Source organism: Antechinus flavipes, chromosome 3, assembly GCF_016432865.1.
Source record: "Antechinus flavipes isolate AdamAnt ecotype Samford, QLD, Australia chromosome 3, AdamAnt_v2, whole genome shotgun sequence".
NCBI classification, from domain to species: domain Eukaryota; kingdom Metazoa; phylum Chordata; class Mammalia; order Dasyuromorphia; family Dasyuridae; genus Antechinus; species Antechinus flavipes.
In genome coordinates this window covers 534,705,462-534,721,235 of record NC_067400.1, presented here as the reverse complement: position 1 = coordinate 534,721,235, position 15,774 = coordinate 534,705,462, and the positions used below count along the sequence as shown (strand labels likewise).

The 15,774-nt window shown below is 35.8% G+C and overlaps 1 protein-coding gene across 2 annotated transcripts in view; it reads left to right on the top strand.

The window, feature by feature from the left end:
- ME3 (malic enzyme 3) overlaps positions 1-15,774 on the top strand; it is a 296,435-nt gene that overhangs the window by 127,584 nt on the left and 153,077 nt on the right. For both annotated transcript variants that reach the window (XM_051987289.1, XM_051987288.1), the window contains exons 3-4: positions 12,554-12,687; positions 13,718-13,867. In XM_051987289.1, the coding sequence (XP_051843249.1) occupies positions 12,554-12,687; positions 13,718-13,867 (284 nt within the window). The remainder of the gene's footprint in view (positions 1-12,553; positions 12,688-13,717; positions 13,868-15,774) is intronic.

Below are 15,774 nucleotides of genomic sequence, written 5' to 3'. Positions count from 1 at the left end.
TCGTTGAATGTCCATCTTCTTCCCTGGAAAAAGATGCTCATTCTCGCTGGGTAAGTTATTTTTGGTTGCATACCAAGTTCCTTAGCCTTTTGGAATATCATATTCCAGGCCCTTCGATCTTTTAATGTGGATGCTGCCAGATCCTGGGTGATCCTTATTGTGGCTCCTTGATACTTGAATTGGGTTTTTCTAGCCGCTTGCAATATTTTTTCCTTCATCTGAGGGTTCTGGCATTTGGCCACTATATTCCTTGGTGTTTTGATTTTAGGATCCCTTTCAGTGGGTGATCGATGAATCCTTTCAATGTTTATTTTTTCCTCTGTTCCTATGACTTCTGGGCAGTTCTCTTTGATAATTTCCTGGAAAATAGTGTCCAGGCTCTTTTTTTCATCATGTTTTTCTGGGAGTCCAATGATTCTCAGATTGTCTCTCCTGGATCTGTTTTCCAGGTCTGTTGTCTTCCCCAGAAGGTATTTCACATTTTTCTCCATTGTTTGATTTTTTTGGATTTGCTTGACTGATTCTTCTTGTCTCCTCGAGTCATTCAATTCCACTTGTTCAAGTCTGATTTTCAGTGAAGTGTTCTCTTCACTCACTTTTTTAAAATCTTTTTCTAATTGTCCAATTGAGTTCTTTTGTTCTGTGGAATTTTTTTCCATTTCGCCAATTTTGTTTTCCAGTTCACCAATCCTATTTTTCAAGGATTTTACTTCTTTATCCACTCTCTCTTTAACTTTCTCCAGGCTCTTTTGCCAAGCCTCCCTCTCCTTTTCCCAAGCTTCTCTCTCCTTTTGCCAAGCCTCACTCTGCTTTCCCCATTTTTCTTCTAGCTCCCTTGTGAGAGCCTTTTTAATCACTTCTATGAGGTTCATCTGTGCTGAGGAACAGATGGTCTCCTCCTTTGGGGATTCACCTGGGGACTGCCTGTTTTTAGTCTCCTCAGGATTTAGAGTCTGCTCTCTATCTGTGTAGAAGCTGTCAAGGGTTAAAGTCCTCTTCAGCTTCTTGCTCATTCTGTCTATTAATCAGAGACAAACTACCAAAGAAAAACAGAAAAAACTGGAGTCTTTCTTTGGGGGAGGGGTTGGGTATGTTATCGAGCTTCCTCTACAGACTGCAGGGGGCAGCAGTGAGGCACTAGCAGGACTGTGCTGCGCCTGCGCTCTGAGATCCCAGAGCGTGCTGAGTCACTGTGGGGGGGGAAGGGGGGGGCGGCCAGGTCCGAGAGACTCCAGCTGTTTGGGGTTGTGTTCTTCAGCCCCGGTGTTTTTAGCTTCTCTGCTGGGCTGCTGACTTGCTGCTGGAGTAAAGTATCCAAACCTGTAGCGAAGCTCTCCCCGCAGAGACGGCTGCGATCACCCCCACCCCCTCTCCAGTCTGCTCCCGTGCTCTCACTGCCGCTGCCCTCAGCCTGCGCCCGATCTAAAACTGCCCCAGCCCTCCAGTAAAGACAGACCTTTCTTGGCGGATCTCAAGGATGGCTTCTCTTGGTAACTATATGTGGGTTTTTTTCAGTCAAGCATTGATTCAGAGGCTTGTAATGAAGTGGATAGTGAGAGAAAGCGCGGAGCTTATGTAGCTGTGAGCCTCCTCTCCGCCATCTTCTAGATTTTTCTAAATTAGAGTAAGATTATAGGATTTTAACGTGATATGCACATAAAATGATCATGTGACATTAAGACACTAGCAGTATTCAGCCTTGGTCCTGAGGTATTCAGAAATACCAACTTGGGAGACCACTAAAGGAAAACTAGTAAGCAATGACTATGAGCTCTTGCCTTTATGACATGCTTCTCAGTTGCTCTATTTATATATGATCAAGGAAGTGTGTCTGAGTGGAAGGCTCTGTTCAGTCCTGAGCCCATTTAGAGATATCAAGACTGAATTCCAGAGTTCCCAGTTGGCTCATCTATAGAAGTCAGCTCATAAAAACTGCAGTACAAAAGGAGACTAGTGGCTCAAGTAATCCAGTATCTGTCCCCAATCATGGTCCACTGAGCATGAAAATCCAATATTCCCCAAAACAAATCAAATCACAGGGTCATCTACAAAAGAAAATTTCTTCCTGTTGCCAATAGCTAATCAATCTATATCCCACAGCAAAGAAGCAGATAAGTCACATGGTTTTTTATCCTATTAATGATAGGAAGTAGAACAACTATAGATGTTGTTTTTTATTTTTCAAGGAGGTTGATTGTAAAGTAGTACCCATGAATCTTGGAGCATGATGATTTGAAACAATAGAAGAAGAGTATTTGGCAGAAACTTCTTATTCATGTATCTCTGAGTTAGTTTTTTCAATCCATAAGTTACTCAGTCAAGGGAGGGCTTTTCCTTTCTTGTAAATGTAGTACATGAATGCATCTATCTAAGTGAATTCACCAAACCTTATATTATTAGACATCTGTAGTATTTAGATCATTGCATCACCATTTAGATGAAAATTTAGATAATACTGAATTGGCTTCATAAAATTACAGTTTAGAAAAGCAATGTGATATTTCCTTTATTTTTTATTATGGAAATATCACATTGCTTTTTAGTCTAAATTGTAATTTTATGAAGCCAATATAGTCTTATCTAAATGATGATGAAATGATCTAAAAGCAATGACTAGTTCAATATGGATAGAACTTAGAGAGTATAGAGAGAAATAATATGTTTGTTTAGTCATTTTTAGTCATGTTAGATTCTTTGTGACCCTTTTAAATATTTCCTTGGCAAAGATACTTAAGGGATTTGCCATTTCTTTCTCTAGCTCATTTTACAGATGAAGAAACTGAGGCAAACAGGGTTGATGACTTGCTCAGGACCACACAACTAGTAAGTGTCTAAGGCTATATTTGAACTCAGAAAGAAGAGTTTTCCTGACTCCAGGTCCAGTGTTCTATCTACCGTACCATCTAGCTGTGAGAAAAAGATAAAAACATAGTGTGATACCAGAAAGTATGGAGAGCAACACTAGGGAATTCAAATTTAGGAATATATAAATAATAGAAAGCTTGTCTAAAATTTTGGATAGAAGAGTGATATGACCAGATCTAGACTAGTCTGGATGGAAGGATGGATTATAAAGGGAGAAGGTGGTCTTTTTTTATATACATGTACAATCATGTTAAACATATTTCCACATTAGGAATGCTATGAAATTAACAAAAGGGAAAAACCATGAGAAAAGGAAAAAAAACAAAAAAAAAGTGAAAATAGTATGCTTCTATCTATATTCAAACTCCATAGATCTTTCTTTGAATGTGAATAGCATTTTCTATTGAGTCCTTTTGAAATCATGTTGAATCATTGTATTGCTGAGAACTGTCTGTCACAGCACAATGATGCTATTAATGTATACAATGTTCTCCCAGTTCTGCTCATTTCACTCAGCATCAGTTCATGTAAATCTTTCCAGACTTTTCGGAAGTCACTCTGGCTCATCGTTTTTTATACCATAATAATATTCCATCACAACCATATATCACAACTTGTTCAATCATTCCTCAATTGATGGGCATCCCCTCAATTGCCAATTCTTTGCCATCACAAAAAGAGTTGTAGATCCTTTTCCCTTTTTGTGATCTAATAACTTAGTAATGGTACTGCTGGGTCATAGTTTTATGGTCCTTTGGGAATAGTTCCAAATTGTTCTCCAGATTGGTTGGATCAGTTTACAACTCCACCAAGAAAATATTAGTGTTCCAATTTGGGAAAAAAATGGTCTTAGCAATATCTTCTAGGAGATTGTTGTAGTAGTCCAGATGGGTGGCAGTTGAGGGACTATATGAAGATGGTGACTATGGAAAAGAAGATGGGAGAACTTTAGCACAAATGGAATTGACTGTACTTAATAACATTGAATATGAGAGGTAAGAAAGAGAGAAGAATTAAAGATGACAGCAAGATTTCAAATATGGGAGACCTAATTGTCAATGACTAAAATAATAGAAGCACCATATTTTGAGGGAAAGAAAAAGCTGGATTGGAGCTTGCTGAATTTGAAATGTTGGTAGGATATCCTGGTAGATAGATGGGTTCTATAGACAGAAAAGGGTTCAATTAGAGATGTGGGTGAAGAACCAGGAAAATGTGGTAGTAGTAGAATCAGTAGATTTGAAACAATAGAAGATAGTATATTATGATGGATCCAATGTTCAGGTTTGTTATTAGTTTACATTTAGTTTACAAGTTATAAAGATGGGGGTGATGGGAGTCTTCCCAGTATGTCAGTAGAAAGAATGACTGATTGGAAGTCAGCTTACATATACTGGAATCTTGCCTCTACTTAGTGAAATTCTCTTAACTTCTCTGGGTTTCAATCTTTTTTTAAAATTAAATCTGATTGTATTTTTTATTGAAGCTTTTTATTTTCAAAATATATGCAAGAATAATTTTTTAACATTGATCCTTGCAAAATTTTGTTTCAATTTTCCATCCTTTCCTCTATCTCCTCCCCTAGGTGGCAATCCAAAATATGTTAAACATGGTAAAAATATATGTAAATCAAATGTAGGCATACATATTTATACAGTTATCTTGCTGCACAAGAAAAATCTGATCAAAAAGGAGGAAAAATTAGAAAAAATAAAATGCAAGCGAACAACAACAAAAAATGTGAAAATGCTATATTGTGATCTACACTCAGTTCCTATAGTCCTCTCTCTGCATGTAGATGGCTCTCATCATCACAAGATCATTGGAACTGGCCTATGATCATCTTATTATTGAGATCAGTCAGAAATGATCATCATATAATCTTGTTGCATGTACAATGATATCCTGGTTCTTCTCATTTACTTAGCATCAGTTCTTGTAAGTCTCTCCAAACCTCTCTGAAATCATTCTGCTGACTGTTTTTTATAGAACCATAATATTCCATAACATTCACATATCATAACTTAATCAGACCATATTTTGAGGGAATGAAAATAAACCTGGATTGGAGCTGGATCCACTCAGTTTCCAGTTTCTTGCCACTACAAAAAGGGCTACCACAAACATTTTTGCAATTGTGAGACCCTTTCTCTCTTTTATGGTCTGTTTGGAATATAAGCCCAGTATAAACATTGCTGGATCAAAGGGCATTGGGCTTCAATCTTTACAACTAAAATGGCAGTGGAGAGTTGTACTAGATGATTTACAATGTCCTTTCCAGCTGTGACAATCAGAGTATGATTGGTGACTTTTGAGAAACTGCTTTCTATTTAGAAATGAGAAGAAACATTTGCTTCTATTTGTAAGAAGATGAGGAAAGAGCTTGTTGAAAAGACAGGATTGAAGATCATATGAGCATAGAGGTATATGGGACCTTAGAGAACACCTAATCCAAACTCATTTTTCATATGAGGAAACAGAAACCCAAGAATAAATGACTTGGTAGGGGTCACCTAATTAGTGAGTATGAGAGGTAGAATTTGAACCTAAGTATTTGGGGCTTCAAGTGTCAAACTATCCCTTATGTCAAACTGCTTATTCATTGCATAGTATAGAGATAATTGCTGGAATAAAAGTCTAAAGCAGACAAGAAGGGATAAGATCACGTATAGCTATGAATTCCCTTTAGTTAAAAAGTAGTGTTATTTCTTAGTACAAAACTGGAAAAGGAACAGAGAATAGATGATGGTAGTAAAAAGTTTTGAAGAGTGAATCAGTTGGTTTGAGAGATTTTCTTTAAATGGCTTTTGAAAAAGGAGATGAAGGAAAGTGAGGGAAGTTGGGGAGAAAGGAAAATTTAGAGCAGCTATTGTAGGCAATGAGATAAAAAGTCTTTCAGGGGCTCATTAGGTCAAAAATATTTTCATAATAATACTAAGACATTTTAATGTCTAAATATGGTAAATAATAATAGTTCTTTGGGAGGATCTTTAATAATTTTAAGAGAGTGAGTTGGAAACCAAAAAAAATGATAACTGCTGATTTGTTAAAAATTTAATTTAATTTTTTAATTTATGAAATATAGTATATCCAAAATATAGTATAATAAAGATTACAAATGAAACTGTAAATCTATTATATACCAATTGTTATTTCTTTTCAATATATAATAAGGTTGTTATGTAAATTTCTTTTTTCTTTCTGCCCCCCAGATAATAAAAAATAATTGATAATTGTTGATTAAGAATGACTAAAAGAGCAGATAAATATTGTGCAGTCAACCAATTAATCAGCAAGAATGTATTAAGATCTTACTATAAAATGGGCACTGGGCTAAACACTGAGGAGTCACAGAAAGGTCAAAAATACTAGGAAGAGTATATTAAATTAGATAGGGAGTGTTAGGTCAGATCACACAGAACCCTCAAAGCCAGGGAGAAGTATTTAAACTTGAAAAATTAAGCCTGAAGAATTAAGAAATAAGTCTACAACTAAAACCAAATGCCTCCCCACCTCCCTTATCAAGCCCACTTCAAAGCCTATATGTTGCCTATGAACATTTTATGACTTACTAATCACAAGTCTAGAAAACTTTACGCTGTCATTATAGAACACTTTTACATTCTGCAGACATTTCTGTCCACTTTGAATGACCTTTGTAGAGTTTTATTCTGGATGGATGGATTCCATGCGTGAATTAAACCATATATACATTTCTTTGGCTAAAGACCAAATAAAGAGCAATGACCTTAGGGAAGAAAGGAAAAATTAGCAAATTAATCAATGCTTTCTGATGAGTTCCCAATTTTCAGAGCCAATTTTTGTTAAATAAGCCCTTTTGCCTTGATTAAAGTTACAAGTCCATAAAAGCAAGCTTGACACCTCCCCTGATGTGAAATTCAAGATTTATGAAAATTCATATGTACTTTTTTTTATTAATGGTTATAATCAACACTAAAAAATATTCATAAGACAACAGACAGTTTGCAATAAAAAGAGATACACAAAATAACCAAGCCATGGTCTTTTACTAGTTTATGCCAAGAAAGGAGCTAATAATAGCTTTTGTATAAATGTACTGTGAAGGCTTAAACTAGCAATCAACTCAATCCCTGTTGTTTCTGGGGTATACCTATCCTCCAGTTGAATCATTGTTTAATTATACATTGCACTTCCTCTGTTCCTTTGTTTCCTAATAATAATTGCTATTATTTATAGACAGTTCATTGAAATCTGCTTGGTCATAGACACCTGGAGAGAATCATTAACTCTGACTTTCTTCAAGATCTAGTTTAACTCCTACCTTTTGCAGGTCTTTCCCAGGCCCCTAGTCCCTTCCCTCTGACATTACTTTCTATATACGTTTAAAAAAATTTTTTTATATCAACCTAGTTCTTTACATATAATCTCCCCCATTAGAAGGGGAGCTCCTTGACAACTTGTTCCCTGTTTTTGTCTTTCTTTGTATCCCCAGATCTTAGCAGTGTGCCAGACATATAGTAAATGACTGACGGACTTAGTCATTGATTCTTGCTGGAGAGAAGAGAATAGACAAACTGCTAAATAAGAATTATTTAAACTTCCTTTGTCTTTTAAAGTCACAAAATTCAAGTTTTCAAAGCATAAACACCTTCTAGAAACAGAATATCATAGTTGGAAGGGACCTCATATAGCTTCTCTTCCACCCCTTGCCGAAATAGAGATTCCTTTCTATTATGTACCCAAAGAAAGGGTCATTCAGACCCCCAGAGCTGAGGAGTTGATTGGTGAGTTCATTGTGGTATGCTTCTGCTTAGCTCAAGTGGTAAGTATCCTAACATAGGCATCGCATATCTTAAAGTAGTATGTTCAAGTAGACATGTTTACTTAGTTCTTTTTATGGGCAAGGAGAGGAAGCTAGGTGGGCTCAGAGGAGAGAGTGCTGGGTTTGAAAATCAGGAAGACCTCAATGCAAATTTGACCTTAAGCATTTACTAGCTTTGTGACCCCGGGCAAGTCACTTAATTCTGTCTACATCTACTAGAGAAGGAAATTGGAAACCACTCTAATATCTATGCCAAGAGAACCCATGGCCAGTGTGGTCTTACAGGCTCAGGAAGAAATGGATCGACTAAACAACTGAACAAAAGGGCAAGGTGCTGGAAATACAGAGGGGAGGGAAGGGAATAGGCATTTATATAGTACTTATTCTGTGCTAAACAGGTTACAAAGGTAATTTCGTTAATTATTGGGAAGCAGGTGCTATTGGTATTCCCATTATACAGATGAGGAAATTTGAGGCAGGCAGAGATTAAGTGATTTACAAAATTTTATCCTCTATGTAAGCAGGCAAAAAGCCTTTTAGTTTTGAAGGGCCTTAAATGAGAGTCTTAGACACTATATTGTGGTGAGCAGAGAATCAGCTCCAGTTAGGAAATTGTAGGACTATTTAATACATGCTGGTCAATTCATTTAATTTTTCAGTGGCCAGGACAGCACTCTAAAACTCTTAAGTTGTAGGTATGTTGTTTATCTCCATCTCAAAATTAGTCTTGATCTTGGACACGACCCATTTTGACAGTCTTAGAGATTTAGCCTCATTCACAGAGAGTGAGAGATATGTATAAGGTTCCTAACATACTCTGGACTTGATACAATTTATGAAATCGTGCTGGAAATTAATATAGAAAATCTTCTGATGATAACTCAAGCATTTATGTAACAATTTATGATTAACTAGTCATTCTGTACTGTGATTGTTTGTTGGTTATTTATTTTTCCAAGAGACAAGTAGTAAGTACTATATAAAAGTTTGGAAAGAATTGTCACATTACACATGTATCTAACTTGACTCAAGAGACACCACAATTGCCCATGAGCTTGGGAAGCTAAGGTTGTCCCCAAATCAGGTTCAGTGCAAAAAGAAACCCTTGGATTTGTTTTTAATCTCGAAATCACCAGTCACTAAACAGTTTGAGTTTTTCTTGCAAGTACAAAAGGAGTTGATGGCAGTCATCCAAGAATAACAATTATTCCTTCAGAAGGCAGTGAGTAATTATTAAAAGTCACAATGGCAGCTAACAAGGATGATGTCATAATTAGATTCCTGGACTTAATAGGGATCCCCAGGGTCCAATCATAGTCAGTCAAGTTCTTGAAAAAGGCAAAGAACAGTTGAATTGCTTAATGATATATTTTTGAAATTCCCATCTTTTGGGGCCAGTGTCCCTATACAAAAGGATGAGAGGACAAATAATGTTCCCAAGTGGGAAAAGATGATAGCCAGCACCCAGGAATTTATGAATTGATAACTCTGAATCCAGACACTGCAAAAAAAAAAAAGTTTCTAAGTCATCTGCTTTCATCTGTAAGAATTTTTAGCAATCAATCTTGCCTGTACTTTAATTATTTTCCTGACTGAAAGGCTTTCAAATTTTCCAGATTTTAGGTAATGTTTATTTTCTAGATGTATAGAAAGATTTCAGATTAATCATGATTCATGTGGAATAGGTTGCAAATCTAGTATTTCTAACCTAAGGATTCTGTGAATATATTTCAGAGGTTTTGTGAACTTGGATGGGGGAAAAATAAATCTTTATTTTCACAAGCTTCTAACTAAAATTTAACATTTATTTCAATTTCTTAAAAACATGATTTAGGGTTTTCAGGACACACATAAAAAGGTGAAGAATCCTACTCTAGATAGACAAGCTAGATGGTATGGAGGAAGGAATTAGATTTGTAGTTAAAACCTGGATTCAAATGCCAACTCTGCTGTTTATGACCATGTATTGGATGACCAGCATTTCTTCAAATTTTTTTTTGTATGAAAATGAGGGAAATCATATTCTCCAAGGTTCTCTCTGGTTTTGAATTCTATGATCCTGGAGGTTTCCTAACCCTTTTCTTTCCCTTCTCAATATTCAAGAATTTATACCTACCTATAATTAATTAAATTCCACAAACATTAATTAAATCTCTACTTACAATGTTAGAAGGTTAGAGCTACTTGTTAGAATGTAATTTCCTTGAAAGTAAGAGTTGTTTTATTTTTGACCTTTTATCTCCCGCATCTAGAATTAATACTTAATATAAATACCTGGTCATTGATTGATTGCAGAAAAGCAAAAGGGACTACAGAGTTGTAATGTTAGGAGGCAGATTTGACTTTATAAATATCACTGAAACTTGGTGTGATGAGATCCATGACTGGACTACCTTATTCAAAACAAACAAAATGTAATAAAGGGGGAAAGATAACATTTTAAATTAAAAGAATATAATAATGTGGGGAAATCTTGGAACAGGATGGGAAATACATAGTAGAAAATATTTTAGCAAAGATTAATAATGAAAGCAGAAACTGATGTTTTTGTCATTAGACTATACTACAATCCACTTTAGCAGAAAAAAATAGATGAGGAATAGAAGGAACAAATCACAAGCCTGGCACAGAAAAATGCCGTAGTAATTATGGGAGACCAATAGTAGACAGCTGTAGAAGTTCTCTCTGCTAAAAGGAGGGAATGTATTAACATCTTGACTTATCTCAATAATAATTTCATCCTTCAGAAGAGAAAGGTCCAACAAGGAAACAATATTGCTGAAGTGGAAATAATAGATATTATGGCATAAGGGGAGAAGTGACTAGTCTCTTTTAGAGTTTTTAATATAGAAAGAGAAGAAAACTGGATGGATATATCTATCTGTTTATTGATATATGTGTAGACATGCATATATACACACAAATATATATTTACATATATACATATACACAAATATATTTACACACATGCATACACACATATATTTAATATGCCTGACATACATTATATAGTTTAGAAGTGAAGATTTTAGGTCTTCAAAGGAAGACTAGGTAGAACCTATAGACTAAAATTCTGTAAAGTCAGCCCAGAAAGATTAAGATACTCTAAAGAATAAAATTTGGAAGACAGGAAGAAAAACTATCCTAATGAGAAGGAAATAGGGCAATTTTCTTAAAAGATTATTTTGAATGCACCAGGAATTCCCAAGTCGAGCTAGATTTGAGATGATAGAAGCAAAGACTGATAACAGAGGATGAATAAAGGTGTAGAGGATGAATACAGGTGAGTGTCACTGTGCAGTGGGAAGATTGTTTCCATAAAATAAAATTTTAAAGCTAATAACTTTATTAGCTTTTAAACCTATTACAATTTGCCCCCAATTTATCTCACTAACCTCACTGAACATTATTTCCCCCTCCATGATGTAATCCAGTCATACTGTCATTTCTTTTATTCATTCAAAATGCTCCAAAATTAATTTCTGTGCTGGAGCACTGACTACCCCTCCCCAATACCTGGAATGTTCCCCTTCTTACTTCCATCGCAGAGAGTCCCTTTCTTTTCTTTAAAATTCATTTTAGGTATCATCTTCAGTATGAAGCCTAAATTAGCTCTCTGGTTTAATAGAAACTCCACAAAGCATAAGCAACTCAACCAATTTAAATAAATCCTATCACACCTCTTGACCTGCTTTTGATTGATCTAAAAGAGGAATCCAGACCTTTTGTACACCTCTGACTGATTGGTGTGTTCTCACCCATAAAAGTACCTGGGCTAAGTAGGTTGGAAAGATTGATTCATTTAATAAGCCAGCCCTCACCCTTACCTACCTAAAGGAGCAAAAGCAAATCTTTTTATTGACTTTAGCATTTAATGCCCGTAAGTTTTAGTACTCTTGGCATAATTTTTGAAGACTATGCTCTTTTTTAGTTTATATATTTACTTGCCTTTTTATCTTTTATGCAACTTTAACTTTAAAAACTTTGTTTTTTAAAACTTGAATCTCTTGTTGAATTCACTCTGTATCTATAGAGTGGTCCTCAAACTTTTGTTCTCAATATCTTTATTCTATTAAAAATGATTGAGGATCTGTCCAAAGAGTTTTTGTTTATGTGGTTTATAGTTATAGATATTGATCATATTAAAAATAAAAACTAATTATGAATTTGTAGACTCTCTGAAAGGATTTCAGAGATTCCCAGGATGCTCTGGACTAGACTTTGAGAACCACTAGAACTGTATAAACTGCAAACAGGAAACCCACATAGAATTATAGGACTCGGAAAACATGAAGTTTTGTCTTCTCATTTTTCAAATGAGGCACAGAGAAAGCAAATCCCCAAGACCATCCAGACTAGAATCAAAGCCTGAGATTGAAACTCAGGTATTACAACTCAAAGTTATTTGCTCTTTCCCCTATTTAATACCCTCTCTAGTTAGTATTACTTTCCAGTACATGCATTGGGATTGTTGCCAGCCATTTAGAGGGAAGTTATTTAAAGAGCTAGACTTGAACTCAGGAAGACCTGAGTTCAAATTCTACCTCTGATATAAAATGACTATATGAACCAGGACAAGTCATTTAATCTGTAATGTTCCAAGAAAATCTTAAAATCACAAGTTTCAGAGAAAGGGTCATTTGCACTGGGAGAAGTTGCTCACTAGCAATTTCACACACCAATGAAAGCACAAGTTCAGTTTTTAAAAAGGGAAATAGAAAGGCAGAGAGAGAGAGAGAGAGAGAGAGAGAGAGAGAGAGAGAGAGAGAGAGAGAGAGAGAGAGAGAGAGAGAGAGAGAGAGAATATCTAGAAACAATTTTATTTTTGCTTTTTGACTCCCTGCTCATGTGTTTGTGTTCGTGTTTTTTCATTCATCTTCCTAGGGAATGGCATTTACACTGGAAGAAAGGCTGCAGCTTGGCATCCATGGCCTACTACCTCCTTGTTTCTTGAGCCAAGATGTCCAGCTCCTCCGGGTGATGAGATACTACGAGAAACAGCCCAGTGATCTGGACAAGTATGTAGAGAATGCTCATGCTGTTTACTCTTTTCCCCCAGCATCTCTAATCTTACAATCTGAGCCTTTCAATTTAACAAGTATTTAATCAACACCTCCTGAATAAGGGGTTGGGGTTAAAACAGAAGGATAACTTGCTCTCAAGGGTCTTACAATTTCCTAGGAAACATCAGACACTACACGAGTCAGTCACAGAATCTCAGAGACCATTGAATCCCACCAGTGACAAAGAATCTTCTCTACAATGCACTTGACTTCTAGCTTTCACTTGAAGACTTCCTGGTAGAGGAAGCTCACTATTTACCTCAGTAATAGTAATAGTTAGCCCATTCCAATTTTGGACAATTGTTATTTGTTAGAAAGCATTTTACTTATATGAAACCAACATCCATCTCTCTGCTCCCATTCCTCCTGATTCTGAGTTTGGATTCTAGTGAGTATACCATAGAGAACTTAGAACCAGTTCAAACATGTAATATTGTGACATGGGTGAAATTTCTCCTTTTCTTTCTAACTCCTCCCCATTTGAGGGGCCCAAGGACATATTACCATCTCCCCTCTTCTTTATTACTTAGAAACTTGTTCTTAGTAATGGATCTGTCATTTTCACCTCAATATAAATTTGTTAGTGTGCTAATGCCCCCAAGCGGGAATTTAGATTTCAAACTTCCTCTATGAGTGTAGAAGAAAAAGGTCTGAAGACTTCTTGTAATAGAACTCACTTTTATCAGTGAATCTGAAAAGTGTCTGATAAAGAAAATTCAGACATAGGTAATAGGTAATAGAGATTTTATTTGGGGAGAAAGCCCCCTGAAATCATCATGTGGGTGGCTACTTGCTCTGCTTATGCCTAATGCTATCCAACCCAAAGGGAAGATTTTCCACAAAAATTATCCTGGCCATCATCCATGTAATCTAAAGTTTGACGTATTTTTTGGCCTTCCCTTCACGGAGTCTCCGGTGGCCATCCACAGTGGAGACCATCTGGCTCTAACAACAACCCTGGTTTTCTCTCTCCCACATTTTTAAGGTACATTATTCTCATGACTCTCCAAGACCGGAATGAGAAACTTTTCTACCGAGTTCTTACATCGGATGTGGAGAAGTTCATGCCTATTGTTTATACACCCACAGTGGGGCTGGCTTGTCAGCAGTATGGCCTGACCTTCCGTAGACCACGGTGAGTGGAACAGATGCAAACGAGGTAAAGTATTCATTGAGAATGTCTGTGTCCTGGGAGTGTCCACCCTTCAACAGATCACAAACATATAAGGGTGACAGCAAGAGACAGTACCAACTTATCTTGTAATTCAGACACAGAATGGTCTCTCCCTTGCTTCCTTCCTTTGCCTCTCCCTTCCTTCCCTTGCCCCCTTTTTCTTCCTCTTTCTATCTCTCTCTCCCTATTTTCCATTTTTCTACTCTCTTTCTTCTTCTTCCCATTTCTTCCTAATAGAAAGAATACTAGATTTAAAGTTGAGGCATCTGAGTTTTAATCTTTATTTTACCACTTACTAGCTATGTGACTCTAGGCAAATTAGTAATTTTTCTGGATCTTGATTTCCTCATTATGAAATGAAGGGATTGAACTAAAATTTACAATATTATGATATTTTGCTCTACTCTCATAAACATGTGTATATAGATACATATAAACATACTTATATTTAAAAGTAGATTTATATGTTATATAAATAATATTGTATATTACTGTCAGGTAAGTGATGCATGGGTAGAATCCTAGACTTGGAATCAGGAAGATCTAAATTCAAATCCAGTATCCAACACTTAGTATCTGTGTGACTGTGAGCAAGTTTTTAGCCTCTCAGTTTCCTCATCTGTAAAATGGAGATAAGAATAGTTCCTATTATTTAGGATTGTGAGGATCAAATAAGATCACTTTTGTAAAGAGTTTTGCAAGCCTTACAATGCTATGTAAATTGTAATCATCATCATCATTATTTCTGTGGCTTTCTATACTGTCAAATCCATATAGATACTCTCTCTACCAATACTGATTATTATCCCTCTGTGCCTTCACAAACATTATCATAAATTGCTAAGCCTCCAAGTTTATTGCTGATGACCAACCTTCTAGCCATAAGACTCTCTGAATTTAGCTATGCTAGTCTTTGAATGAAAATCACACAGTCCATTGCTAGATCCTCCAGCTCTATAGTCTAGCTTCATGATAACTAGCTTCTTATAACCTTCAAGAAGTGAACGTCACCTGAATACTTTTAATGGCAGGTGCTTTTTCAATATCCTAAAAAGAGTAATGATCTTTATCTTTTTTCTTTTTTAAATATTTATTTTTAATACACATTGCTTTATGAATCATGTTGGGAGAGAAAAACCAGAGCCAAAGGGAAAAATCATGGGAGAGAAAAAAAAAACAGAAAAAAGAAGTGAACATAGCATGTGTTGATTTACATTCAATCTCTATAGTTCTTTTTCTACATGCAGATGTCATTTTCTGTCCAAAGTCTATTTAGATTGCTCTGGATTATTGAACCTGAGGCTGAGAAAAACCAAGTCTTTCATAGTTAATCTTGATGTTATTATGTTAAATGTATTCCTGGTTCTGCTTGTTTCACTCAGCATCAGTTCGTGTAAATCTTAGCAGGACTTTCTAAAATCAGCTTGCTCATCATTTTTAATAGAACAGTAATATCTATTATCTTCATATGTCACAACTTATTCAGCCATTCCCCAAGTGACAGGCATCTACTCCTTTCCCAATTATTTTTTTTTACCACAAAAAGGTTCTGCTACAAACATTTTTGTGCCTGTTGGGCCTTTTCCCTTCTTTATGATTTCCTTGACATACAGACCCAATAATGGCATGGCTGGGTCAAAGGGAATGCACAGTTTTATAACCCTTTCTGCATAATTAGAAATTGTTCTCCAGAATGGTTGGATCATTTCACAACTCCACCAGCAATGCATTAGTGTCCTAGTTTTCCCGTCCAACATTTAAATGATCATTATTTTGTTAAAATTAGTTATATATACAAACTGAAAATAATTTTGGATCTGTGGGTATTATATATATATATATGTATATATATAACATATATATATAAC